The sequence below is a fragment of the Cuculus canorus genome, chromosome 7, assembly GCF_017976375.1.
Source record: "Cuculus canorus isolate bCucCan1 chromosome 7, bCucCan1.pri, whole genome shotgun sequence".
NCBI classification, from domain to species: Eukaryota; Metazoa; Chordata; class Aves; order Cuculiformes; family Cuculidae; genus Cuculus; species Cuculus canorus.
Genome location: NC_071407.1, coordinates 16,221,158 through 16,248,824, shown reverse-complemented (window position 1 = coordinate 16,248,824; position 27,667 = coordinate 16,221,158). Strand labels below are relative to the sequence as shown.

General features: G+C 35.4%; 1 protein-coding gene across 9 annotated transcripts in view; it reads left to right on the top strand.

Moving 5' to 3' along the window:
* DNTT (DNA nucleotidylexotransferase) overlaps window positions 1-27,667 on the top strand; it is a 162,289-nt gene that overhangs the window by 88,884 nt on the left and 45,738 nt on the right. For all 9 annotated transcript variants that reach the window (XM_054072230.1, XM_054072229.1, XM_054072232.1 and 6 more), the window contains 4 exons: window positions 6,737-6,907; window positions 8,162-8,233; window positions 11,151-11,274; window positions 12,634-12,766. In XM_054072230.1, the coding sequence (XP_053928205.1) occupies window positions 6,737-6,907; window positions 8,162-8,233; window positions 11,151-11,274; window positions 12,634-12,766 (500 nt within the window). The remainder of the gene's footprint in view (window positions 1-6,736; window positions 6,908-8,161; window positions 8,234-11,150; window positions 11,275-12,633; window positions 12,767-27,667) is intronic.

Sequence of the window (27,667 nt, the reverse complement as noted above, 5' to 3'; positions counted from 1 at the left end):
TATTACAGAATATAATATTGCAGTGTTCTCTGGTTCATTTGTAAATAGCTAGCCATCCTCCTCCTCTCCCACTGGAAATATACACTTGGGAGCTACATTGTGTTTTCATGTGGTAAAATAAATGGACTCATTCTGCTGTGCCCAAGAGGGGTTGTTGGATTTGAATATTAAACCACACTGCAATAAAATTCAGAAAGACATTCTTTTGTAAGGAAAATACAATTTAATTCTTACAGAAGAAACTAATTAAGTCAGAGGCAAATGGTTCTGTGATTCTGAGGCTTATTGCTAATGCTACTGAATGTTACTCTGCTTTGGCTGTTACTCATGGTAATGAGAAAGTGGATGTTTAGTGTGGGAAAGATGGCTGGTTTCCTTTCTAATCCGTCAGAGGAAAAAAACTAACTTCCTTTTTTTAAATTTTCTCTTCTTTATTACCTACAGAAACATGTATCTGTTATGCCAGTGTCTCAGTTATTTATTATTATTCCATTTTAAAATACACCTCAGGACAACCTCAGCTTTAATTTTATAATGATCTTGGGAGCTCTATAGGTATAAAACCACCAACTGAATGCATACCTGTAATGACATGAATTGTCTTATTTATATAGCTTACTTCAGTAAAAATTCTCCAGAAGCTACATCAAAATTGCAATTTCGTAAATGCATGTGAAATGTACACCCATCCAAAATGAACCAGTGTTTTGGTCTAAGGAAGAAACACATATTCCCATTTTTAGTATAAGTGGGAGGGTGCTCCCTAAAATACAGCCAGAATATAAATATACCTGCAATTTTTGGCAAATCCAATTTATATGTATACATCAAGTCTATGCTGCTTAATTTGACCATATTAATACGTGTAATATACATTTAGCACCTTATGTTTCTTATTACACTGTGTGTTTTTATCTAGGCCAGTGCCATGTGATTGACAATACCTGCATTTTTGTCCTCTGTCAGCATACCTTTTCTCACAGTTGTCTAATTTTCTTTGTGGAAAAAAGTGGGATCTTCTCAAGAGTGCCACTCTTGTCTGTTGTAAATTAACCTGGAACTAACAGATACTTATTTCTTATAACAGTGTGTATACAAGGGCCCTGACACTGTGCACAGTCAAGTATTGCTGTTATTTTTTTTCTCAGCTCCTTTGTTTCTCTAGCTGGTGTAAGATGGTGCGATCACATCTTCCTGGACAGGAATTGGGCTTTTTAGTTCAGATACCAAAAATAAAATGCAAAATTCAGATTGAACAAAACTGGATCATTTTATTTTTTTTGGAAATCACTTTAGCCAACACTGCAGGATGACTCAAATTGCTTAATTCTGCTTGAAATAAACACCTGAAAATATTTATTTTCTCTCTCTGTGTATACAAAATGTATTTGTGTGCCCTATGTCTCTTCCTATTGACACAAGAGATTAGGATTTACATTGGGAAAAGTGAGCAGAAAATTATTTGAATAGATTGTTGTTCTAAATCTTAAAATCACTTTGGTCAGTTTTGAATGGACAGCAAACTGTGGCAACAGCAATGTGATGAGAACTGGGACCCACCCTTTGGATTTATATCTTACTAAATAAACTTCAAGTAGGAAACAGTGATTGAAAGGAAAAGCAGTTTAACTCAAATTGCTTTCCTGAGTATAATAATCCTTCAACAAGGCATCGCATAGAATTTTGTTGTTTAGCACACTTTGCCATTTAGTGGATTAAGTTCACCTGTACAATTTTTTCATTGGTGCTGCAGTAGCTTTTGCAGGCTCCGTTAAGGTAGAGGCCTTTCTTATAAGAGATGCTGTACAAATACATTGTAAAAGGCAATTCAAACCCTGGAGAGTTCATAGCCCTAACAGACAACAAATGAAAGATAGCAAGGGAAACAATGGCAGGGAGGTCCGAAGCAGCTTTCCAAGGTCGCACAGCAGAGGAGCAGTGGACGTAGGCATGGGAATAAGACAAACGCTCTGTCCATGAAGATGAAATGCTTTCCTTTACAAAACAGATTAGATTTAAAATATTTTCTTGGTAGTATAATATTAGTGATGTCTGTTCTCACAGGATCTTAAATGGAAATCATTAAAGACTATTTTGCAATTAGCAATGGAATTGGTCTGATAATCTTGTTGAAATAAGGGTAGTATGAGGTGTAACTTGAGACCATGAGATGCTTTTTCTTTTCCAAATGTGTGCATTCTTGTACTCTGATAACTCACATTGAAAGTTACTGGGTTAGCTGTTCAGCACAATAAACCAGCATATCATTATTAATTTTTATTTTTTCCCCCGAAAGTCATTGTCATGTATTAGTTGAGACTCTTTCTCTTCATGTTGATGTTAGTGTTGTGATTTTTAGCATTTATAATATAATATTTTACTGTGCATTTTTATATGTGCAAGATGCTTACTGGTAACTTTGCTTTGTTAATGATATTTTGTGTCATGAAGTCTTAAATAGCACATATTAAACGAGCTTCAAAATTTCTGTCAGCACATCCATCCCATCTTCTTCCTTATTTTTAACATAATACAACAAAATATTTGTGTACTTTTGTATCTGACCTGCTGGAATACATAATTTCATTCCATCCTCAGATTTTTCTGTAGCCTAAATATCGTTAACGTGATATTCCACAATTTGAGACATAGATGGAAAATTTACAATAACTGAAAAACTGAGGTGTAGCCCAGTTATCTTTCACATTTAATTAGAGCAGTCCCTGGAGAATACTCTGGAGATTATGAAATCCCACATGCTGGACATTTCTAGAAAATTAGTTTCCTGTTAAATTTGTACTTTTTAGATAGGTAATCTGAGTATTGATCTCTTTAATAAAAAGATGGTGAGGTGCTTCATGTAAGAAATACAAAGATTTAGAATGAATGAGGAGTAAGTAACTTGCCTCTTTGAATCATCATAAGTAGATTTCACCAGAGACCTAATAGATTGCAAAATTTTTTTTCAGCTAATATAGGAGTTCATGTGCTTTTCCCCTCTGGAATATAATTTGATATGGATTATACTACTCAATAGACAGTAACTGTACTTGGAGATCAATTGCTTTCTTTTTTCAAAGCAGAAAAATTTTATCAAAAAGAATGTCAAAACCAATTTTTTTTGTAGAAAGACAGATCTGTAATTAAGTGCAGCATTTGCAAGCAATATTTTGTACAGGGAATAATGAATATTCAATACCATTTAATTGTTTATTTAAAACAGCATAATGAGCTTTGCAAAGGCAGGAAAACACTGAAAAATGCAAACTAGAATTATAACAATGCTTTGATTATATTTTCTCATTGACTGTCAACACCCTCTGAGTAAAATGCCACAAGTGGTTGTCTTTTTCAGTAACGGAGGTGACACAGCGTTTCTGAAAACTGCCCTCCTGCCAGCAGGAAGGGGCTAAAACCTCTCTAAAACAGCAGTGGTGCTGGTATATGCAAACACGTTCATCATGGTGGCTGATTATTCAGTGTAGAATACGTCTATTTAAATGTGCATGGGAGAGGCCACCTGTTGGGAGTAAGAAAAAAACATACCTAAACTTTTTGAGCCTCCTAATCAAGACGATGACTCTGCCACTCTCTGTCATTACCAGGTGCTGCTGAGCAGGTAATTAGGAGAAGTTGTTTCTGCCTATGTTTAGTCTGTATAGACTACTTTAACAAGGTAGCAACTATATGTTTTTGGTTCTGCTCCTGATTAATCCTGCTAGTGTTAACTGGCATAGGAAATATCTTGCCAAACACTCGTTTCATGGGTATTCATGTGAACAGATTGTAAAGAGAGGAAAAACAAAGAGAAATTAATCATAATTTTGTGAGTGGAACTGTAAACCACACTTAAAGCAAGAATTAGCTTTTTCTACTACATAATAGAATCTTTGAAGCTGGTAAACGATAAAAAGAAAAAAAGACTTGGGAGAACATCCAAAAACCTATGGCAGCGGAAACATCTGACTCGGTCACCCCATTTGTAAAATATATTTCCCCATTTGCTTTGCAGTACTGTGTATGCTGTGTTTTTCCTTCCATATTAAAACTGGCGTGAACAGTTGTTACTTGTGACCTTGAACTGGTATTATCTGCTTTTTCTACATTAATTGTCTTTCTGAATAGGAAATATAACATGCATCTGTCTTTAACCAGATATGTAATTAAATACAACATTCTGTCAAGCAAATAAAAATCTTAACTGTGAAAAAAAAAAAAAAAAAGAAAAAAGAATAACAGTTGAATAGATACAATAATTAGCCACTGCAAGAGATTTAAAGAGAGCAGTAAGCTAAGGTTTAGTGCACTATTTTTGTAATAGAATGCTTTTCTGGTTTGGTGTTTGTTGTTTTTTTTTTTTCCTCAAAGGAATGTTCCCCTCCCTTTGATCCCTTATACACAAGGGCTAGTCAAATGTAAATAGTGGTAGAAATTTCCAGATCAAGAATCTTACTAAACAGCTCTCTGTCTCAAGAGGTCTTTCATGAAATGATATGAAAATGAAATTGCACAGCACTCCCTGATCAGGGTAATCAGGGTAGCCGATAAATAAATATGCAGGCAAAGGGGGAATTCTTCCAGTGAAATGGATAACAGGTGACTGATACTTAGAGAGATCAAGGAGTGAAGTTATACCGGTAATATTTAGAACAAAGCAAATTCTCTTTAGCAAGCTCTAATTAATATTTTTTTATGCGTTTTAACATGGTAGCGCAGGGGGAGAAAAAGAAGGAAAGTGAAGTGGTATTGTTCGGCTAAATGTACGTATTTTTTCTAAGGAGATACTGTCAAACCAATTAAAATCTCATTTTTTTTATTTGTTAAGCAGAAAGTTTTCCAAATCGTGGGGTCAGTTAGCACATTTTCTTTAAGAGTTTGATTAAAGCCTTCACTTTGCTTCAGTGAGACTCTAGGGTTTATAATCTGAACAACACAATGTATTTAGTGGTCTGTTTTTCTAGAACTCAGCAAACAATGAAGCATCGTATGTAAATAGATCTACATTCATTGTGAAATGTGCATTTGCTTTTAAGAAGTTGTTCTATTTTAATGATCTAAATAATTGTACCTCAAGTAAAATCTTTTTTGTTGCTGTTTAAATCAGGTTATATTATTTCAGTGCAGGTTGACAAGATGCTGTTCTCTGTTCCACAAATGTAATAAAGGGATGGCTTCACTGGATTTGCTGTGATGTCAGTTAGTTGGAACTAACTCCAGTTCAGCTGGAGATGTTACACATGTTGCATTTAGGATGTGCAAGGCTTGCTGGGTTTTACTTGGCACATAATTGCTAAGATAAAAATCAAAGCAAAATCTAAAATTATTTTTCTTTAAATTATTTAATGATACATTTACTTACAAATTATATGAAAACTGAGTCTAAATATGAACAACGATCCCATAAACACTAAGGGCAGGAACATGCTCTTACTCTTACTCCTTCCTACTATCCACTGCTGTCATTATTCTAGGAAGCCGTTTGCTGCAGATAGCTATACCACAGGTTGTTAGTCATCCTTATTCCAAACCCATTTCTGAACAGACACTCGGACTACAGTTCAGTGAAGTGGTAATTGCAGGCAGATGCACACTGACAGCCACATTTTTTTGTTATTTTGTAATGCCTCTTGGGTCAAAGTAGAAATAGGAGTAAGCTGGAAAACAGGAAGGGTATACAGCAACTAATATAGAGGGACATATGGCCATTTGAAGCCTGGGATCTGTTAGCTGTTCTTTAGAGACTGGCTGAAGAGTAAGAAAAGGGATCTCTGTCAGGAGTGCAGGACAGAATGCAGTGTGGAAGCTTCACAAAGCTGGCTTGTTTCTGGTCTGTACGTAGCCTCCTCTGTGCCATCAGAATGGTGTACAAGAGCATCCCTAACCTTGAGATGCGGGATGCATTTTAGACAAATACTTTGAACTTGAAAATCTTTTCTGGAAATGGCACACTCTTAAACATCTCTGAAGAAACCACTTAATTTTGCACCTGAAAATTTTTGAAATTGTGTGCAAAGTTTTATTAAAAACTCAGGTTTCCAGCTGCTAATCGGCTGCAGGCATGCATAAGTTCTTACTTTAGGTTATTTGCAAGCTTTTTTTGCAACATTTGTTCTCTCTCAAAACATAGTATTTACTGTAAGAAATGCTTCAGCATGATGCAATCTCTTCCCTGCATTTCATTTCTAAAAATTGCTGCTATTAAGATATATATTGCTGCTATAAATATATGTATTCTGGGAATGAGGGAGACTCCAAAGGTGCATAAATGACATATGAATAGTTTTGGGTTTTTTCTTAAAATGTACTCGCAATCTCCAGGCAGTTTTGAGTGCAATAAACCAAGTTATGAATAGCTGAAGAGCCATGAAGAAAATATTTTCTGAAAACTTCTAAAAATTCTACAAATTATGGCATTATTTCACATTGATTTATTAGATCTGCATAGAATATGAGACATCTATGTCTCAGAAGTCTTTAATGTTTCACTTTATTACAGATCTGAAAATTTTCTCTCAATTGCCTCTAAAATGCAACTTTTATGATACCTGGAATATTTCAAGGGGCTAGAAAATTATGCTGATTTTTCCTTTTAATGAACTCTATCTTTTCACCCTAGTATAAAGAAATTATTCTTGAATTAGCATACAAAGTAACCTCTTTAACATGTATGCTTAATAGTTTAACCTTTTATTAAAGTCTAACTTTTTTCTACACCTCTTCCCTCCCCACTCCCCAGGATGCCTTGGAAATAATGGCTGAAAATTATGAGTTCAAAGAAAATGAAATATTCTGCCTGGAATTTCTGAGAGCAGCTTCTGTGCTGAAATTTCTTCCATTTCCAGTAACCAGAATGAAAGACATACAAGGATTGCCCTGCATGGGAGACCGAGTCAGAGATGTGATTGAGGTAAAGTATCTCTGCATTATCTGCCAATTGATTCTTTTGCACATCTACTTTTAGAGGTCACAGAGTGCTGCTTTGATATCTGCGTGTATTTACCCAATATTCTGTATTTCCTGTAATAACATTCTATTATCCTTATTACTAAGAATGTAATGATTCCTGTAAACCTTTTGTAGTAACATAAGGTTCTGTCATGGAACCCCTGCTCTTAGGAATAAAGGTAATTAATGAATAAATACAAATTAATAAGTAAGGTAGTATCATCTTTGTATGTAATTTTTAAAGTCTTACTCTGTTTTGGATGTGACAGGTTAATAGTTTTGTTCATGTGACTTCTGCCCTTGGCAACATCACTTTGCTCACCTGAATACTTTATTAGAAATACTATTTTTGCAAAAGTGATAAATATTTCAGTGCTTTAATGTTAAATCCTACATTGCCATGAGTTATAGCAGAGCCTTTTATCTAAGTGATGGATGAACTTTACAGTCTTACTGGAGCTTTGAGTCGTCCCTGCATTTTTCTTTAAATCTTAGCCTTTCCAGGACCCCACAACTCAGGTGCTGTTATTCCAGCAGACAGCTGATCAGGGGATCTCAGCTGCCTGGAGAGGTCATTCCTGAGTGTTGTGATTCACTCTGGCTCCTTGTTTGCCTCATTCCATCGGTTGAGAATGTAGTGCCTGAAATGCTCTTTGTACCTGCTGCCTGGAGACTGGGAATTCAATTATGATTCCACAGAAAATAGAATGATTTGGGGGATTTTATTGGTAGGAGGTTTTTTGTTTGTTAGTTTTAATCAGAAAGACCGAAGGAACTGTACACTCATGAAAAAAACTTGACTGTTCTTATAATGCTCTTACTTTTAAGAGAACTAAACTCAACCAAATAATGAAATCTAATTTTCAGGACAACTCATTGATAGCTCATGTAAACAACTGATTTCTGGCTGTGAATTTATGATGAAATAAGTACTGTGAAATATATTCTATGGTCCCAGTTTCTACTTTGTCCTTGAGTAAACTTATGAGTAAGTATGTACTGTGAAATTTATTCTCTGGTACAAGTTTCTCCTTCATCCTTCAGTACTTTCCTGTCTTAAAAAGGATTGCAGAATTTTATCCTAGTAGAATAAAACAATATGCTGAATAAAGATGCTCTGCGTGTTTTTACAGATTGACATGACTTTCTTTTAGATTATTTTATAAATCTAACCATAATCTTGATTTTCTTTTTAAGTAATGTTTTCCTTTTTTAGGGTGTTATTGAAGAAGGAGAGAGTTCTAGAGCTAAAGAAGTGTTAAATGATGAACGGTACAAATCATTTAAGGTAAATCTTTTGATGTTTGCTGCTGTGGTTTAAAATTGCTTCTATTTTCTTCTATTTAGTTGAGTTTAGGCATAACCTAATTTATAACCTTAGGCATAACCTTTTATAATTTTATTATAAAAGAATGTCTAATATCAAGTATAAAGAAAGAAAGGTCTTGAATAAAGGGGAAAGGAGAGAGGAAACTGTGGTAGAATAAGGAATAATGATGAAATTAGTTACCTTTCTACTTAATGTAAGGCATACACAGTTGCACTTAAGCTTGAACTGAGTCTTTTCTCTGCAAAGTAACGTAATGCGTACTCTTTGCTGTAAGTTTAACCCATTGTTGGGTATATTTCCTCCTCTCAGTTGGTTATCATTATAACACTGCAGAATCTTAATCTGACATTAGGAAAATACCAGGTGATGAAGGTGACTCATCTGTGTCAATTCTCTTTTAGTGTGAGGCAGAAGGAAGAGGACTTGAGATATTTCTTGGTTAGATAGATTGTAGGTTGAGAATCGTGGTCACACTTCATAGTAATGGGTGATCCAGAAAACATACATACTGCAATTCCAATTCATTAAATTGTCAGTGGATTCTCCACTGGAAAAATATACACCAGAAAAGTATTTTTTCAATTTTGTCTGCAGTTTTAATCTCTAGAAATAATCTGCTCAGAGAGTAAAAGGAATGACACTGTTTAATTTTCTCTGGCATTACTCACTTCTACTTCAGCTGTTGAAAGGCACTTCTGTTCTCTCTGACACGTAATACAAGTATGAAAGGGTGTTCAGTTATAGTTATTGATGTCATCTGCAGCAATACTCAGAGAAGAGATATAGATTCACATGTGTAACAGGATTCAGGAACTCAACTTGCTTATTACTGGTAATAAAGATTGAGCATCAGCCATTAAATCTTATGTTTCAGGGTTAAAGAAGATTTCTTGGAGATTAGACTAAAATCTATCAGGGGGACAGATTATCCCAAATATACTTTATTCATTGTTTCACATACCAAATTACAACAAACTTATGTTGCTCTTTTGTTAACTGAGCACTCTCTCAATGCTTTGGCTAAATGGGCTGTAGCCAATTTTTCCCAACAATTTTTTCTGTGTTTGTAATACAGCCAAGTAGAATCTCATAATATTAGTGAATTCCTAAAGTTCACTGTTTGTTATGGTTCTGGTAACTGCTGCAAAACACTCATCATGACTGAAAAGATCACTGCTGGTCCCAGGAGCACAGTTATCAAAAGACTGAAATAAGCATACAGCCTATGTTTTAGATGTAGGGTACATGAACGCTGTGGCCAGTTTACCCGCTTGTAGAAGTGGATGATGCACACAACAAGTTGATATAATTCACTTTCACCAGCTGAAAAAGACCAGTGCTTGTATACACAATTTGAAGAAATGGGCTACCTGCTACTCACACTGTAATCTTGGCAGTGTCTGTAAATTAATATCTATAAATACAGGGAAGAATAATGAATCTTAGCATAGGAAGAAAAAAATATGGGTTTTCTTTCCTAAAAATTTGAACAGTGGCATAGAATCAATTTTCTTTAGTTCTTTATCCCAATATTAATTAAGTCTTTTGGAATCATTCTAAACTTGGTAATAGACCCTTTTGAAAATCTTTTAACACTAGCAAAAAGAACTGTTAAAAGATAACACTCTTTTGTGTTTAAAAAAATCACATGCTTTCACAAACACTCATGATTCAGACAAAGAATAGGTAGTTCCCTCCATTATATGCAAAATGTAATTCCTATTTAATGTTATCCACAATTTTAATTCTTCTCTTTTTCTTTATTTCGCAGAAATTAATCTCATTAATAAAACACAAAATAAAGCTAGTGTTGTTGGAATTCAGAGGTTGTAGATTCAATGGAAAACAGCAGTTATTCTTGTCTTACACAGCTACTCATTGAATTCTATAAAAGTACAAAGAAACTATTGAGAGCTTCAGTATTGACAAACTGAGCATAAAGAATGTGCTTTAGGGCAAACATGAAAGTTTTCCCTCTTGCTTTCATATCACTGATCATCTGAGATATTGATCCACTGAATAATGCTTACAACTGTGACATTTTTGCTTTACATCCTTTCTTGGGGAATCAGTTATTGTACAAAATTACTTTGGAATAAATGGAAAATAACCATACTAAAGCTTCAGAGACTTGTAGATTTGGGCTTTTTTTTTTCCAGTGCACAAAATAGAAAAAACTATACTCCAAATAAGACGTGTAGCTTGGCTCACAGGAGGACTGAAGAATTGTATGACTGTTTATAACATGCAAGAAAACAAAAATTACTATTTGTACTTGAAATTGAATCCCATTTTGGACAACAGTGTTTGGCATGACCTCCAAATGTATGTGTGTTATAGAATGCAATATAGGAATAGATTAGTTGTCTTTGTATACTTACTATCTATTTCCATACACCATTGAGACCCATTGCCCTTGGTGCAGAATTTCAAGAGACAACGGGTTCCCACTGACCCCATCTCTCAAGAGCGCTGCAACACTGGATTGTGGATGTCCCGTCCCTGGAAGTGCTCAAGGCCAGGTTGGATGGGGCCTCGAGCAGCCTGATCTAGTGGGAGGTGTCCCTGCCCATGGCAGGGAATTGGACCTAGATGACCTTTAAGGTCTCTTCCAACCTAAACCATTCTATGATAATTATTTAGATTTCCTTTTAATGAGAACTACTCATGTATAAAACCAATTGTCTGTTCGACAAAACTGTGCAAAGGAAGGAAGTTGAATCTTCGTGTTTGTATTACGCTATTATTTATCTTCAGTGTAGGATAAACTTTTCCCAGTATTTTCCCTGTGAAACCTTGTCATTACCTACTTATTGTTGGTTTACTGCTCCTTTAGAAAACAACACTGAAATGTGTGTTTTTCTACTGACTTTAGCAATTTACTTCGGTCTTTGGGGTGGGAGTGAAGACATCTGAGAAATGGTACAGAATGGGTTTACGAACTGTGGAAGACGTAAAAGCTGACAAGACCCTGAAGCTATCAAAAATGCAGAAAGCAGGTAAGGTGAAAGTCTCAAAAACTTGTTTTTCAGTGCTCTAACAGAACATAATAACAGAACTGATAACAGAATCAGAAGAGGAGGCAAAGTTCATTTATACATTCTCTTTTTTTTTGCTGCAGTGTCCTGTGACTATTAAACTGTTAGGTTAAGATATATTTGGACTAATAGAGCTTCTAATTACAGACGATGTTATTAGAAACATATGAATATGCATGTATGCATGTCAGTAGAATCTGCTCTTATGCACAAAGCTATTAATGGGTTGTTATGACACAGGTCATGAAAAAATTACATTAGGAAAGCTCAGAACTACTTTTCAGAGGAGACCTGTCTGCTTCAGGGCAGCCCTACTTTAGTGATAAATCAAGATTTGTAATAAAATACTTGTAAAATTGTTTCCATAATCCTAGTATGTCATAACTTTAAAGAGTCATTCACAATCAAATGAATATTGCTTCAACATAGATTTTTGTGTCTGTACGTGTGTGTGCCATTTCCCTAAATAAAGGAACACATTTAAACAAGGGAGTCAGTTGCGTTAAAAAAGAAGGTTATATAACATGACATTAAAATAATAAAACTTTATTTTTGCATTGGATTCCCATGTTATGCATCACCACAGAGTCCCTTGGATCAGCTTGTCCACCTTCATGCTCCTTTGTCCTTTTTTCTTTTACATATCACATCAAAATGTGAAGCAAGTGGCAAGACTGGGCTTTTCTTGATACATGCTGTCAGCAGACATAAAGATAGCTGGGGTATTTCAAATACTTCTGAGCCTGTTCTTGCATAGACCCCCATAATTTTGGGAAATGCACCTTTTAAAGCAGCATGTCCAGAAATGCCATTGATGGGACCTGGTAGGGAAGGCAGAGTAATTTATAAATATTGAGGTTCTCAGCAAGTGGAGCAATTATCCTGGCTGCTATGTTGTTATAAGTTGTAACTGTTGTTGCAATTGTAACTGCTGCTAGAGTTGATGACGAATTATAATGACAAAAGTCTATACAAACTATAAGGACAAAGATGAGAGAAGAGGCTGTCTCTTGGCTGCAATCCCCAACACCCAAGGCGAGAGACTGACTCCAGTAATGTTGAGAAGGAAGAAAAGGACTCCTGAAAAGGCTGGATCAAAATATATTTCTTCCCACAACATGTCCTGAAACAAACCCATAGCTTCAGGTTCAAGATTGAGCATTTCTTAGTTCTTGCCATTACACGGGGTTCCTTTGCCCATGGTATGATGTATGGTTTAACTTGTTAAGAGATGGCTATTTCACACAAGGCTTACATAGCACGATGTAGACTTTGATAATCCCACAGAGTGATCAGCACATTTTTGCCCTTGATTTCCAGGGTTTCTCTACTATGAGGACCTTGTGAGCTGTGTATCTAAAGCAGAAGCTGATGCAGTAAGCTTGATTGTCAAGAATACTGTGTGCACATTTCTACCAGATGCTGTAGTTACCATAACTGGTGGCTTCAGGAGGTGAGTGAAAACAAATGATGTCACTTGGCTTTTTTACTCCAGTACACAAAAAATGATGTCTGTATCTTGGAAAAAATCAAAGAACCTTAGTGAAAAATGTATCAGAGTTTGTTTTCAATGGTTGAGGTTTTTTTTTGATTTTTTGAGGAGGGAGCAATCCTGACATTACCAGGTTCTTGTGTTTTGTTACTGTACAAGGTTGGTTTGTCAGAACAAAATATATATCTAAGAATATCTTCCTGCAAAAAGATGTTTAGATCACAAATACTGTACTTGAGTGTATTTTTTTCTCCTTGAGTGGATCTGAATTCCCAAGGCTGAGACTAGGTTATTTAGCCTGGAGAAGAGGGAACTGAGGGGAGACCTTATTGCTATCTACAACCACCTGAAAGGAGCTGGTAGTGGAGTGGATGCTTGTCTCTTCTCCCACATAACAAGAGATGGGACAAGAGGGAATGGCCTCAAGTTGCACCAGGGAGGTTTAGACTGAGTATTAGGAAATATTACTTCCCCAAAACAATTGCCAAGCACTGGAACAGGCAGCCCAAGGAAGTGATGGAGTCACCATTCCTGGAGGGGTTTAAAAGATGTGTAGATGTGGTGTTTAGGGACATGATTTAGTGGTGGACTTGGTGGTGCCGGGTTAAGGGTTGGACTTGATAAACTTAATGATCTTTTCCAAACTAATTTTTTCTATGATTCTATATTCTTTGTGTTTCAGTTAGTATAATTCCACATGAGAGGTTAGGAGGAGTTTTTCTTTTATTTAATCCTTTTACTTAGGCTTATCTGGGTCATCTTGAGACAGAAATTATAACACTGAAATGCATGGAAATAGAAAAGTAGAAAATTGTAGTTATGAAATAAATAAATCACACCCACACAGCGTGAGATGCATTTCATTGTCCATCTATGAGGCCTAACAATGCAGTTGGGGAGAAGGAAGTATTGAAGATGCTGATAATGTAATATAAAGTGTACCATAGACAATGTTATCAGAAAGACTGACTTTTCTAAGCAGTCTATTTGAATCACGAATTGACACGGCATTATCTTCAGTACTCATCCTCCCTTGTTTTGAATTGCTAAGACTGTTTTCTTCTTAAATTTAAGGAGACAAATTCTGAAATGGGGAATAGCACTTAATATTGCAGGTTACAAAAGCCACTGAGGGTAAAGTTTCTCTTCCAGTACTGTGTTAATGAGAGGTCCTGGCATGGGAGAAAAACCCACTATTTTAGTGTGTGACATCACTAGTTACTACTGTGTTTGTCCCAGGTATTTACAAGGTGGGAGTGTAGTTTAGGCTCTGTTACCACTTCTAAATGAGCGTTATACTGAGGACCTGATAATTTTTTTCCTGTTTTTTAAAAATGTAATTTTTATACTATGAAGAGAATTAGGGTATTTTCAGTAGTAATAGCATTATCTCATCTTGTATGTACTAGTGCCTCTTACAAGAAGTTTCTATTAGAAATGTGTTAAATCTATTTATTAATAATACCAACATTGATGCAGTGTTGCTGGTAATGGCGAGCAGACAGAGAATTCACACTAGGTTTCATGGCAGTGAATACTCCAGTTTTGCCCCTTTCCTCCCATAGCTCCATGTTAGGACATGGCTTCACGCTGACTTCAGTAGAAAGTTGTTGTGGGCTGAGTCATTATCACCACATTCTGCAGTATCCTGGATATTTACCAGCTTGATTTATCTGCTGATACTTGGTTTTGACACAAGAGGTGATCTAGATTGAGGGCTTCCTAAAAGCAAAAACATGCTTGGAAGAAGCATTACATTCTATATGTGTTTTAGGTCTTCAGTCTCTGTAGTGGTTATTTGTATCTCAGTAGAAAGAAAACCAAAACCCAAAAACCAAATAGATTTGTCTGGAGAAGTTCAGAAGAGGATCTGGAATAATAATTAAATAAAATAATAAGAAAAAAAATCATCATGTTCATTAACTGCAGTTCCAGTATGGCTTTATTTTAGCCTTTCTGTGTGCTTTGTCCATGTGATTCACAAATAATTTACAAATTAGGTTTCACTTTTCTTATGTTCCATGTAGCACGCTCAAATAATTGTGTTACTTCTGTAGGGGCGGGATTGTATGGCTATGATATGAGTACATAGTGCCTATTGGTGACATAGTAACTTATATTTTAGAAATTACCTAGCTATCCTACTGGTCTTGTGTTTCGGTTCTGACTTTCTCAGCTGAGATTTACTTAGATTTATTTTTTGTTAGTTTCTGTCTTTGTCTTAAGATAAAGTAGACCAAGAACTGACTTTGTTTTAGATAAGGCTTAATATTGCAGTTCTTGAGAAGGTGTCCAAGTGTCTTGGGCAATGCATCAAGCAGAATAACTAGTGCCTATCGTGTCTTATTTGTTGGAGTAGGAAGTCAATTCCTCTGTCCTGCACCAGTCTTCAGGGGAGTTTTTCTCAGACTCATAGTATTGATTTCTGTTCTAACACGAGCCTAATCGTAGATCACTATCTCCTTGCTTGAATTTTATATTATCTTTTAGAAACCAGGATTTGAGGCTCTGTAACATTTGGAGATAAGGATTGCTAATAGAAAAGCAATGAAGAGAGCAAAGGACAGGGTCAGTGTGTTTGTCAGGCAGAAATATTGCCAGGCTTTAGTATATTACAGTGTAAAAGTTCCCTGTGTGCAGTGACATTTCCTACAAGGCAAAGGAATGCATACAAGAATTACATGGAAAAGGGCTCTGCTCTTTCCTCTAGTATATCAAGAAAATAATTTAAAGATATTCTTCCTTTCCAATTCAAAGATAAAGTAAAATGAAATAGCTGGGACAAAGAAACATATCAAGACATTATATTACAGGGTCACACGCTGATGAATAACTAAAGCTATTGTGGCACATTTGTTATAGAAATGAGACTTCTATAAGGAATCTGGAATCAAAATTGTCTGACTGTATAGGCACATGCTTATAAATGAGAGAATGTGAGGTAGAATTTATGAAGAATATTACGCTTTCCAACTCTTGGTACAGACTTTGTGGTTTATTTAAATGAGCTAGTTAGATTGACAATGATTTAATTTCTTGATAAATCCTATAAAAAGCAAAAACTATTCTTAAGCAGGCTGTACAGGTTATACAGTGAGGTGAGAACACCTGACATTAATCTAAATCTTTGTTAGGTTCTGTGAAACAAATGTGCTTGAAGTCCCATTTTACAATTTTTATAATTTTTTCCCAGATTTAGGATTAAAATAGTGCCAGATTAATATAATTAATTTAGGAAAAGTTGCTTTTGTTAAGATTTTAGACAGAATCTCAGCAGAGGTCCTTATTCTACTCACACCTTGTCACTACAGTGTATCTTTGTGTTTACACTATTCTTAAGTAAAGTTGTTTCTGTGGGGCTTTTTTACTCTACAAACTATAATAATGGAAGACGTAAGCTGTACCCAGCAGCTCAAGTACAAATACTGTAATTTCTGCTCACTTTCTTCCACTGCTGTTATAAGTAAAATTTTTATCTGCTCTTTTTTCATTTTGTCGGGGAGAAATCTGCTATAAAGAAGCTGTGAGGCAAGCTGCTCACTGAACGTTTGAGCTGATATGGTAGTTCACATAAACTCTAATTTAAGCAGATTCTAGAAGAAACTAACAGTCCCTCCAGGAACAGACTGAACAGCTTGTTTGGATATCACTTATGAACTTTACCTCTGATAAACTGTAGTCCACTTTAGATGAGGCTTTTAACCCAGAGTTGTTATAATCTGATCTAGTTGGTTTTAAAGCTTAGCAGAACAGCTTCACATTACTGAACTCCTTGAGTTTAGAAGTGCTTGACCTTGAGTTACTGGAATACTCTGAATAAAAATATTCTGTGGCAGGCATTAAAGGCACTACAGCTGGGGAAGAACAGTGATCATCACTAGTTTCTTCTTCCAATTTTTCATAACCCATTAAAAAATAAGTTGAGAAAGGAGAAAATTTTTATCCAAATTAATGACTAGCCAAGTCCATTTAGGGGATAATCTATTGGAGTAATATTCAGACACTTCCTTTTGTCATTAGAGCTTTGATTATTTTTCCACTCATTTAATCTATTATTAGCCAAGATGAATCATGAAGTAGAAGGTGATGAATAAGGTATCTGGAAATCACAGACAAGAACAACTTTGTAAGAACCCATGAAACAGTTGAGTACTCAGCAAAGTGCACCCTTTCAAATTCTTTCAGAAACTGTCTTGTTGATCCAAGATTTTTCACATGCTCTAGTCTACTCAAACCTTTGCCAGTTTCACAGATTTATCAGCTCATAAGAAGGATGTTGTTTAGTTATAATACTCTCTAAAGTTACTTCAAGTGCAGGGTGGAGGTGGCAATACTCTCAATTTCTGGGAACCCAGAGATTTTGCACTGTATTTGTAGAGTCAGAGACTTCCTGGGTTAGCTTTGCTGTTTCCATGATAACCTACACCTCATGGAATTAATTTTTGACACCCTTAGCAGTATTTTAGCATTTTCCATTTCCTATCATCGCTGATGTTAATTACTAGTAAGCAAGCCAGAGCAATGCAAGCAGTGTGCATACAGCAAGATATGAAATGCCAGATTTTATTATTTTAAGAATATTACAAGAAAGCCTTCTATCTTAGCATTTATTTTTTTAGAAAACTGAATTAGAAAGAAAAATAAGAATCAAACCCTGTACTAAGGATAGTGTATTTCCTTGTCAGGCAATCTAAAATTTTATTGACATACTGATACACCGTTGGATTTGTTTCCATTTTAATTCTAGACAAATTTTTTATATCAAACTGGCTAAAATCTTCAAAGTTACTGCATTGATGACTGCTTTGTGCTCTTTATTTATTTTTATACAATTTAAGATATATTGGTAGTAGCATTTCCAAATTACAAAGGAAAACATGTAGTGGTAAGCCATTTTGTTCATTTCATATCCAAATCTGATATTCAGTGTTAAAATGAAAACCAAAATGTGCAATTAATAGAAAAACGCAAGAATTTATAGTAAAGATGCAGCCATTTCTGGTATAATAAGACTAAAATCCACAGGACTAAATGGCTTTGACCACAAATTGTAAGCAGGTTGCCTTTTCCTATAAGAGGTTATTCTAAAACAGCGTATGAGAGAAAGTTTCTAGTTGAGTTTAGGCTGATAACTGAATAGATCTACTTGGCCATTATCAGAGACAGAGATACCCTGTTACAGAGAATCCTGCTGATAGATGTGATGAGACGCACAAGTTTAAAACCAGCAACAGTAGAAGTGATTCACAGTGAGAGAATCTTTCTGTGAGCAGAAAATTTATATATGCACAGGTATGTATACAGTAATAATACACATTTATACAAAGACTCTCAGCTAATCATGGTACTCAAAGAATTTTTCTCCTGTGTTTTTTTTGTCGGATTTGCCTTTTAAGGTCACTTTCAATCACTTTTGGTACACAAAGGTTACACATTTGACAATTCTGCGTTTCTGAATTATATGGAAATATTTTTAGAATGCTTGCTGCTGCATAGGACCAAAATGTTAATGGATTTACTAAGTCAAATTAAATTTTAATGGGCATGTTTTAATTTTTCTTTTGGCCTGCTCACATCCTTTAAGTAGCATTAAATGTGATTCAGTTGTCTTCTAATATCCAACTGACCTGAATAGGCTTTTCAATTAGCCTTTTAGATGAAGCAGATCTGATACCTTTTAAATAAATAAAGATATCTTTTTATTGGTTAAATGCTGGTATTCACAGCTCATTTAATCCATTTATTGAGATGCAATGTCAAAAGAACAGCAGTTTCTTTGTGCAAGGTTGGTGGATAATGTGTAGAGATAAGACAAAAAAATGCATCATCTTTGTTTTGTAAGTGAATGGTATTTAAGAAAGAAGAAAACAGAAAGACGTTGAAGATCTTAAGAGAGCTGTATGACTGGAAAATGAAGAAAACTATTTTTCAAGAAGGTACACATTGAAAACGTTTTAGGAAATGGGGAGAAAAATAGTGAGCTAATAATGCAAATTCCCCTCATAAATTTATTCTGACTTCTTTCAGTAAATAGAAGGCCAATGTTTTCTAAATCTGTTCATTCTCCATCAATGTAATATGTTTTAATTTAATCTTTTCATGGATTATTTTAATGTTTACAATGTAATATGCTTATTACTTATACAAAAAGTAATAGAAATTGCTAGAAACCTGCAGTAGTTCATTCAGAAGCATCTTTGATGTTTCCATAATTCTGTTTGATGTTTGTTCTCATTTTTGGATGACAGTTTCTCAAAATCTTCACTATATAACAGGGACACCCTACTGTGATAAAACCTTCCCTGTGTATGGGGGCAGGCACGGGCAAAGAGGATTCTGGGTTTACTTCTCAGCATGGGATACAGCAAAAGCAATCTGGGGTGTCTGTTATGTAAAAGAGCTGGATTGAGGATGACTTGGAGTGCAGATGTGCATCATTTCCAGTTGCTTTCATTGTTGAAGTGCAAGAGAATGGTAGTGTCCTTTGCTAGAGAAAATTTCAGCACTGACTTTGCTTTGGCTGGTTTAGTTGCTTCTATGAGTGTCAGTTTATAAACTTGTCCGCAGGTAACTTGCTTTCTCCTGATGTAAAGTCATACCTCTGAAACAAATACCAGTCTATCATGACGGCTGGCTCATTAGACTCACCTAAGTGGAAAGAAGCAGTGACAGCTGTCGGTACGAATAAGAGTACTCCCAACTCCAGCAGCTTGTACAGTGACATTCTTTAAAGAATGTCTAATATAACATTAGAATTCCAAAATGCTAAAACATACTTTGCATTATTTACACAATTTTCTAGACAAGTTTGCCAAAGTGAATGTTTTAAAAAGTTATAAAAGGGGTTTATAATGCAAGTATTTATAGTCCTAATATATCAATGAAGTACCTAATAAGTTATATTCTACTGACTATTCCCATCTTAAAATGGTTAGGTATAAAAAGTGTTGTGATTTTTAGTATGCTAGGTTAACTGAAAATGATTCATTCAGCATTTTAGAACAATTAACGTATGCAGTACAGGTTACTGTTTGCATTATGAAGCTAAAGCATGCAAATTATTAAGTTCTGGTGTAACTTATATTGAAAACATTTCTCTTTTTTTGAAGGGGAAATGCTCTGCCTTTCCTTGAACACAATTCTCCCAAATACATGACTCTTCTAATATACAAATACATTATTTTCAGTGAGCATAAAATAGATGAATAAGGTCACAACAAAAGGTCTTTTGCACAGGACATAGGTGTTGGTGCTGATATAGTTTCAATAGAACACCATTTTATCAAAACAAAATCACATCAAGTCCAATGGCCTCAGGCATTATTATAACATACAATCTGGAGCCGGGTCAGCGGGGCATGTTGCATGATACAGAGCATGTACTAAAATCGATTTATCAGTATAATTTCATAAGCTGGAAAACCTGCTTCCTACACTAAGGGTGAACCGTTTCTCTTTGAATGTTTTTGTAATTTGGGATTAATTTGGTATGTCATGAGGGAATAAAAGCTGTTCTGATTAGAATGATGCTGTACAAATAATTGGTACCTAACGTTAATGTGTACAAAGATATGTTCACAAACTAAACGAGCTTAAATTTACAAATCCGTAGAGAGAATAACAAGTAATTCTTTGCAAGAAAATCTCGGGCAAGATCAATGATGATAACCTTAGAACTATTCTGTAGCAGAATTATGGTATATGTGCTGCAGTTAATTTGAAGTGCATAAAATAGGGCTCATGCAGTTTGCAGACTCATTCTTTTTCATGCTACTGACATTAGATATATTATAATAGGAACATTATAAAGAGACAATATAAATATCTAATTTTCAGGAAGTGTTGAATTTCATCACATGCTACACTGTGTAAGTCTAAATTCAGTGAAGATTTGGTTAACTCTCTTTGGAATTTATTTTAGTGGCTTTCTATTAATGTTCGTTTTTGTGGGTTTTGTTTGTTTTTTTTTTAATGCAGATATATATGCAAATTTGTGTGTTAACATTTGGGAAGAAGTTTGATGAAAGGGGATGAAGACAACATGAGTATTGCAAGCTAAAGCATATCAATGGTGTTATAGAACGCTTCTATATCCAGAAACTAATATAGTGAATGAAGTATATCACTTATTTACATTTAGGGTTAGTTGGAAAATATCTGCCGAATGTTTGTAAGTATTGTTTGTTTTCTGTGAAAATTTTTGATTCTTCAATGAAGAATGGGACAGCAATGCAGTTCTGTTGCATGGTAGGGGTTGTAATTCAATGATTTATATTTCTTTAGTGAAATGAAGTTTTTCTCTTCCATGATGAGCCTCAGTTATAGAAGCTGTATGCTATATTAAGTCATTTCACTATCAACTATAATTATCACTCAGAATTTGTAGGAAAATCAAACACCAGCAAATATTTCCCAGCCACTAGTGATTTTTTCAATAGCTGTTTTTTTTGTTCTTTTACATGGATATTCCAGGGGCACATTGTATTTTCAAGCAGTGGTCTGAAAAGTCACAATAATCAGGCTATAACTTAGAAACATTTGGTATGAAGGCAGCTACTATCAAGCATTGATTTCCGAACTGCTCAGCCAGTGAAATTAAATGAACTGATTTTAATAGTTGGGCCAGGAAGCGTGTTGAAGTAGGATATTTAAAATATACAACTTGAAAGGTATTTTATGTAAATCGGTGAACACTAAGAGTTTTACTGGCTGTCTCAAAAATAAATAGCTATAGAGTAAAATATAGTCATGATAGTACATAAAACTCTTAAGTGCAAGTCTTCTAAAAGTTATAGAGCAGTAGGTATGAGGAGGACTATTAAGACCGTGGAATATATTCAGAGAAAGATGAAGTAGCAAGATAAAAAGAGATAGAAGATTTCCGAGAAGTTGGAAAGATAAAAGAGAAAGATAAAGAACAGGAGGTCAAATCAAAGGCATACATGGCCTAGATGAGATAGGGTTGCATAGTTTGTTAGACAGTTCTATTCCTTAGATTTTATCTATAAAATAGTTCCTTTGGGGTTCACCTGCTCAAAAGAGGATGCCTTACAAAATTGAAGCAACTCAAGGTGGGAATGAGGAGAGACAGACGTTAACACTGTTTTATAACACTGAGAGACCTGTAGAAGGAAGTGGCATTCTTATCTAAAGGAAAATCGAATCAAAACTCTGCAGAAAGGCAAATTGAAACAAAACTCTCCCAGCAGTCCTAGACAAAGCTCCCAGCAGTAGTCAGCTGTAAGGTAGCATTAATGGGTCAAGGATAGAGCCTGATTATGATTGAGAGATTTAATTAATGTGTTAAGAAAGAGTAGTGCTAATGATGCTTGGCCAGCTTTCAGCCAGGCATGTGTAGGTGTACCAGAAAACAAGAGTCTATTTCTTGTTTTGTTTTGGACGGTGCTACTAAAGCATCTCTTTACCTATGAATTCTGACGCATGTCCCTAAGCAATTCAGGACAGAAGTAAAAAGAATTCATTACATTTTGTCTTGCTTGCAGTACTTCTTGAATGTGTGTTGCCTCCTTGGAGCTTTCTCATGCCTCAAGTGTTTTCAAGTATATCTCTTACTATTCATGTTTAGCAAGAAACTTTATCAGTATGTTTTGCTCATAAGTGTTTCAGGGCATCTACACCACAGATGAAGTTGTTCTGAAGATTTATCTCTCTATTAGTGAGTAGTTAGTAAGAGGAACAATATTTTTCTGTGGTTCACTGTTTGCAAAAGAGGTTTTGCAGGCTCAGATGCCAGGAAGTTCAGGGTTTGCAGGATCAAATGTTGTTTATGAAGTCAAGAGGTTAAAAACGAGTTCTAATTTTAGTATTTAATATACTGCATCACTTTTACCATGATTTTATTCCTAGAAAGCTGGATTGAAAATATGATATTTATAGTAGAGTTTACTCTTTGCTGAATTGCTCTTTAGCATAAGTCAAAGTTTATTATAGGCTAGTTAGTTGCTGTAAAGACAGTTGACAGCACAAGCAGATAATCATGAGAAAATCTGCAAGCACCGGTGACCTTGTATTATGCTTAGAGCAACCAGAGGGTACGTTTTGCAGATCTCTGAGCAAAAGTAGCCATAACATTGTAATGAAGTGTGACATAATTGTGCTAGCAGTGTGGGGACGTGATAATGAGGAGGTAACTGCTGGCTAAGTTTGGTTGGGGTTTTTTTGTGTTAGGATATGAACCAGACAGGAAATTTTATATAAGTCAGATAACAAGGAAAAGACTAAAAAGGTTAGAATTAAATCATGTCGTAAATGCTTGAATTACAAGAAATAGCCAGAAATGGTTCTTTTATTTGCTTTCAGTTTGGGAATGATGGGATTTATTATGGATTGTTGCTATGCTATGGAAGAGCTGGATGGAAATGTTCCAGGCAATCTTTTTGAAGAACGGAATCAGCATTAAATGGAGAATTGCAAAACCTGATAAGATAGGCTCAGTTATAATCATCAGCTATGGTAGCTGACTATTAGTGGCTGTCTTGGAGAACAACAGCAAAAAAACCCAAACCATTGAAATGTTCTCATTCCCTCTTCCATGTGCAAGTTCATCAACTTATATTAGTTCTCTGTGTATTATGTTGTCAGTGAAGACTGAGGCAAAAACGTTGTTGGGTACCTCAGCCTTCTCCTCACCTGTCACGATTTTCATCCATCGGTGGGGTTACGTTCTCTTTAACCTTCCTTTTCTGATTCACGTACCTGTAGAAGCCAATGTTGCTTATGAACTATCCTCAGCCATCACACCACCAGTTCAGACAGAACTCTTAATTCTATTTTACGTTAGAATTCAGGGAAGTGGCTCCCTCTTCCTCCCAGTGGATACAAGCAATCTATTTCTCAGTTCAGGGAATTTTAATAGAAAACCTGTCATGTTTATTTAACTTCCAGTACAGCCGAGCAGGAAACAAATAGAAACCTTTATTTTTATGGTAGGTTGATTCTACAGATTGTCCCACCACTACCAAGTGAAACTCATACTGAACACCTGATATCATTCAGATATTCTGAAAATGCGTGTTTCTTTCTTTGAGTGAACAATAGTATTGTCTTTTGAATTGTTTAAAGTGAAGGTTTTGATTTTTGAACATGCCAAAGTAGCCATGTAGTAAAAAGAATGTTTTGATGGAAATTTCTGTGACAAAGGGATATGACAAAGAAATAATCCTTTTGAATGTCTCAAGAGAATTAACCAGAGTGAATTAAAATGGACTGGGATTGAATACACGTTTTCAACCTACCATCAGAAATCTTCAATACAGCAAGAACTGTTGCTATAAAGCTATTTGTTGATTTTGTTACAGTGTCAGTATAGAAAAATACTTTTTTTCTGTCTTCTTTCAAAATAAAATATCCTATCTTAAATATTAGCTTATAAATATTATTGAGATTCTGAGTAAGTAGGACAGAAATATAATTCTCTCTTGGACAATAAAAATCTAAACTAGTAAATGGAAACTGCCTTAGTTGCAAAATAATTTTTTCTAGTTAAAAAAAACTAACTATGATGAGTAGTTTCATAAAAGCATTTTTTTTAAATATCCAGCTTTCATAATTAATAATGCAGACTGTTGTCTACTTATTTCAATAAATAATTTGAATGCAGCTGACCTTTCTGTTTTTTCTGCTGCATTATTAATGATGTTGAAGAGATCACAAGGTTATTGTTCTGACAATATATAACTCACTTAGCTGAGGTTTTGGGTTGCAAATAATGCTGTTTGAAATGTGGTACCTAAGTAAATTATGTACCAGCTGAGATAGAAACAAAAAAATGGAAAGCTTTCTGGTTTACAAATCCAGAATGTCAATGCATTTCAACCGTTCAATTCCACCATTAGTTATCTGGGGTACATGTATAATCTACAGCCAGCTCTTGATTGCTAAATCTACGTATCTCATGAATGCAAAATTCCTCCAACTAAACACCAGTAGAAGGTGGACATAGCACCCAAATTTGTCTTGAATCAGAGCAATGATTAATCCAGATCTAGAAGGTTACAGCTCTCTCCCAGTTTGTAGCCTGTACTGGAAAATGCCAGTCACCAACAACCTCTTCTTTGTCAAACAGAAGCCCCTAAAAACCTTAAACTTCTCCTTTCATATTCTCATGTTGATTTATTGTTTGATAAATGAAGAGGTAATTTGCTTTACCTTTTTTCTTCGTTAGGTTGTTTCCCCCTCCCCCTGCCCTCAAAGTTCATTGTACTCTCTGAGAGTTCAATGAAACATTTGGCAATCTTGAGTGCGCTGATCTCTTTGTTGTATTCTTCATAAGCAGCGGTAGTTGAAATTCCTTGTCTCTCAGTTTGCATAATTCTAAAGTCTTTATTAAGCCTTTGAATCGGGGCAAAAGGGCTTAGCTATTTCAGGATATCTAAACAGGTCTAGTCTGCAATGTCTGCTCTTATAAATAATATAAATATACCTTTTCTCCAGTCAAGTGTGATTGTTGGGTTTTTTTTGCCCACAGATTTCAGAATAATTTAAATTTTACAATTTCTGATAATCAAAGATTCTGTACCATTGTCATAGAGACTATTTCTTAAGAGTGAGAAAGCTTGCTCCATGTTATCATAAAATATGCTGACAGTAAAGTCTACACAACATGCGAAACTAGATAAATGCTTTAAGACTAAAGTGGCATCTGCATACTCTTACGTTCCAGCTGAATATATAAGATCCCAAATCCACATCAATAGTCATTGAAGTGTATATCTTTTCCAAACAGTGTTGAAGAGATTTTGCTTTGCCATTGATTGGCACCCAGTAAAATTTATGTATGTATGTGATGTCATTTGAAATGCTTGATTGGAATGGAGTATAATTTAAAGGATTTGCCAAGACAGCAAAAGCAAAACTTCAGCAATGTATTTCATAAACTTTAAATAAAACTGTGACAGATTGGTATGGTACATTTCATAAGCTTTAAAAGCTTGAAATTATATGGACAGCTTCCAGGTACAGTTGCACTATTTACATAAAATTGAGACAGCACTCTCAGTGATTCAAAGCTTAAACATAGTTTTATTTTGGTCGGTGGAATAGTGAATTTACTTCAAATAGAGAATTCAGTCAAAAGACGTTAGTAGCAAAATGTTGTCTCATGTGCAATCCAAAATGGGATAAATATTCAACATCAGGGTATAATTGGTGACAGCCACATTCAGGAATTTATGTCATAGAAAGCTGGAAAACAATAATGCCATCTAGGCAGTACAACTATCATAATACGTAGACATACCCATACTTTCTAATTAAGAAGTAGGTGAGGGAAGGGATGCCATCCAGAGGGATCATAACAGGTTTGAGAGGTGGGCCTGTGCTAATCTCATGAAGTTCAACAAAGCCAAGTGCAAGGTCCTGCAGATTGGTTGGGGCAATCCCAAGCACAATTACAGGCTGAGTGGAGAATGGATTGAGAGCAGTCCTGAAGAGAAGGAGCTGGGGGTGCTCAATGTGAGCCAGCAGTGTGTGCTTGCAGCCTGGAAAGCCAACTGTATCCTGGGAAGGAGTGTAACCAGCAGGGAGATGGAGATGATTTTGCCCACTCTTGTGAGACCTCACCTGGACTACTGCATTCAGTTCTGGAGTCCTCAGCACAGGGAGGACATGGATCTGTTAGAGTGAGTCCAGAGGAGGGCCATGAAGATGATCAGAGGACTGGAGCCCCTCCCCTCTGAGGGCAGGCTGACGGAGTTGGGCTTGTTCAGCCTAGAGAAGAGAAGGCTCTGAGGAGACCCTATAGAAGCCTTCCAGTACTTCAAGGGGACCTACAGAAAAGCTCCTGAAGGGCTCTGTGTCAAGGAGTGCAGTGATAGGATGAAGGGTGCTGATTTTAAGCTGAAAGAGGGGGTATTTAGATTAGATATTAGGAAGAAATGTGAGGGTGGTGAGGCTCTGAAATAGCTTGCCCAAAGAAGTTGTGGATGTCCCCTCCCTGAAGGTTTTCAAGACCACGTTGGATGAGGTTACGAGCAGCCTGATCCAATGGACAGCGTCCCTGCCCATGGCAGGGAGGTTGGAGCTGGGTGGTCTTTAAGGTCCCTTCCAACACAAACCATTCTGCGATTCCATGACTACATTCTTACACAGCCCTTATCCTACTTTGCTGTCTCCGTAAAAAATAGGTTGGCAAAGAAGTAGTTTTATAAACCATTTTGATAGTGTGTAATAAATGTAGATAAATGTAGTTGAAATTTAATTTTGTAACTGTTTTTTCACAGAATTTATTTTTTTTGTTTTTAACAGCTCTGAAGTTAAGGTTGAAGGGACTTAATTTCAGGATGTGAGTAGTAGGTGGTTCTCCTCAAGATAATACACACAAAAATAGGTCAATCAGATTTTTTGTAATGTTTTTGTTTGAGGAATAACATTTTCTGCTCAATAATTTATTTATTTTTTCATTGGATATTCAGATTTTGATCTCTGTTAAATTTTTCATAACATTCTACAACATAATGTTTTCTTAGATATACATGTATAAAAGAATCCTCATGCAGATTTATTTTAAACTGAATATGCTTTGAAATAACTATTTGCATAAAACTCCACAGAAGCCAATATATAAAGACACTGTTCGCCATTTATGCCTTTCACAAGGCAGGGAAATAAATCTCTTTAATGTTTTGCATTATATTATTTTTAACTCATTAAATATTTTTAATTAATATAACCTAATAGCAGTTTATAAGATAAGTGGATCACTTGAAAATTAGCAGTGTGGTTGATCATTTAAATTTCTTCAGCTGAATAACCATTTTCTGATTTACCTTTTCTTCTTATTGCGTTAAAGTAACATCAAATATTTGTTAAAGCAAAGCTTGAAAAGAGGTATTAGGATGACAT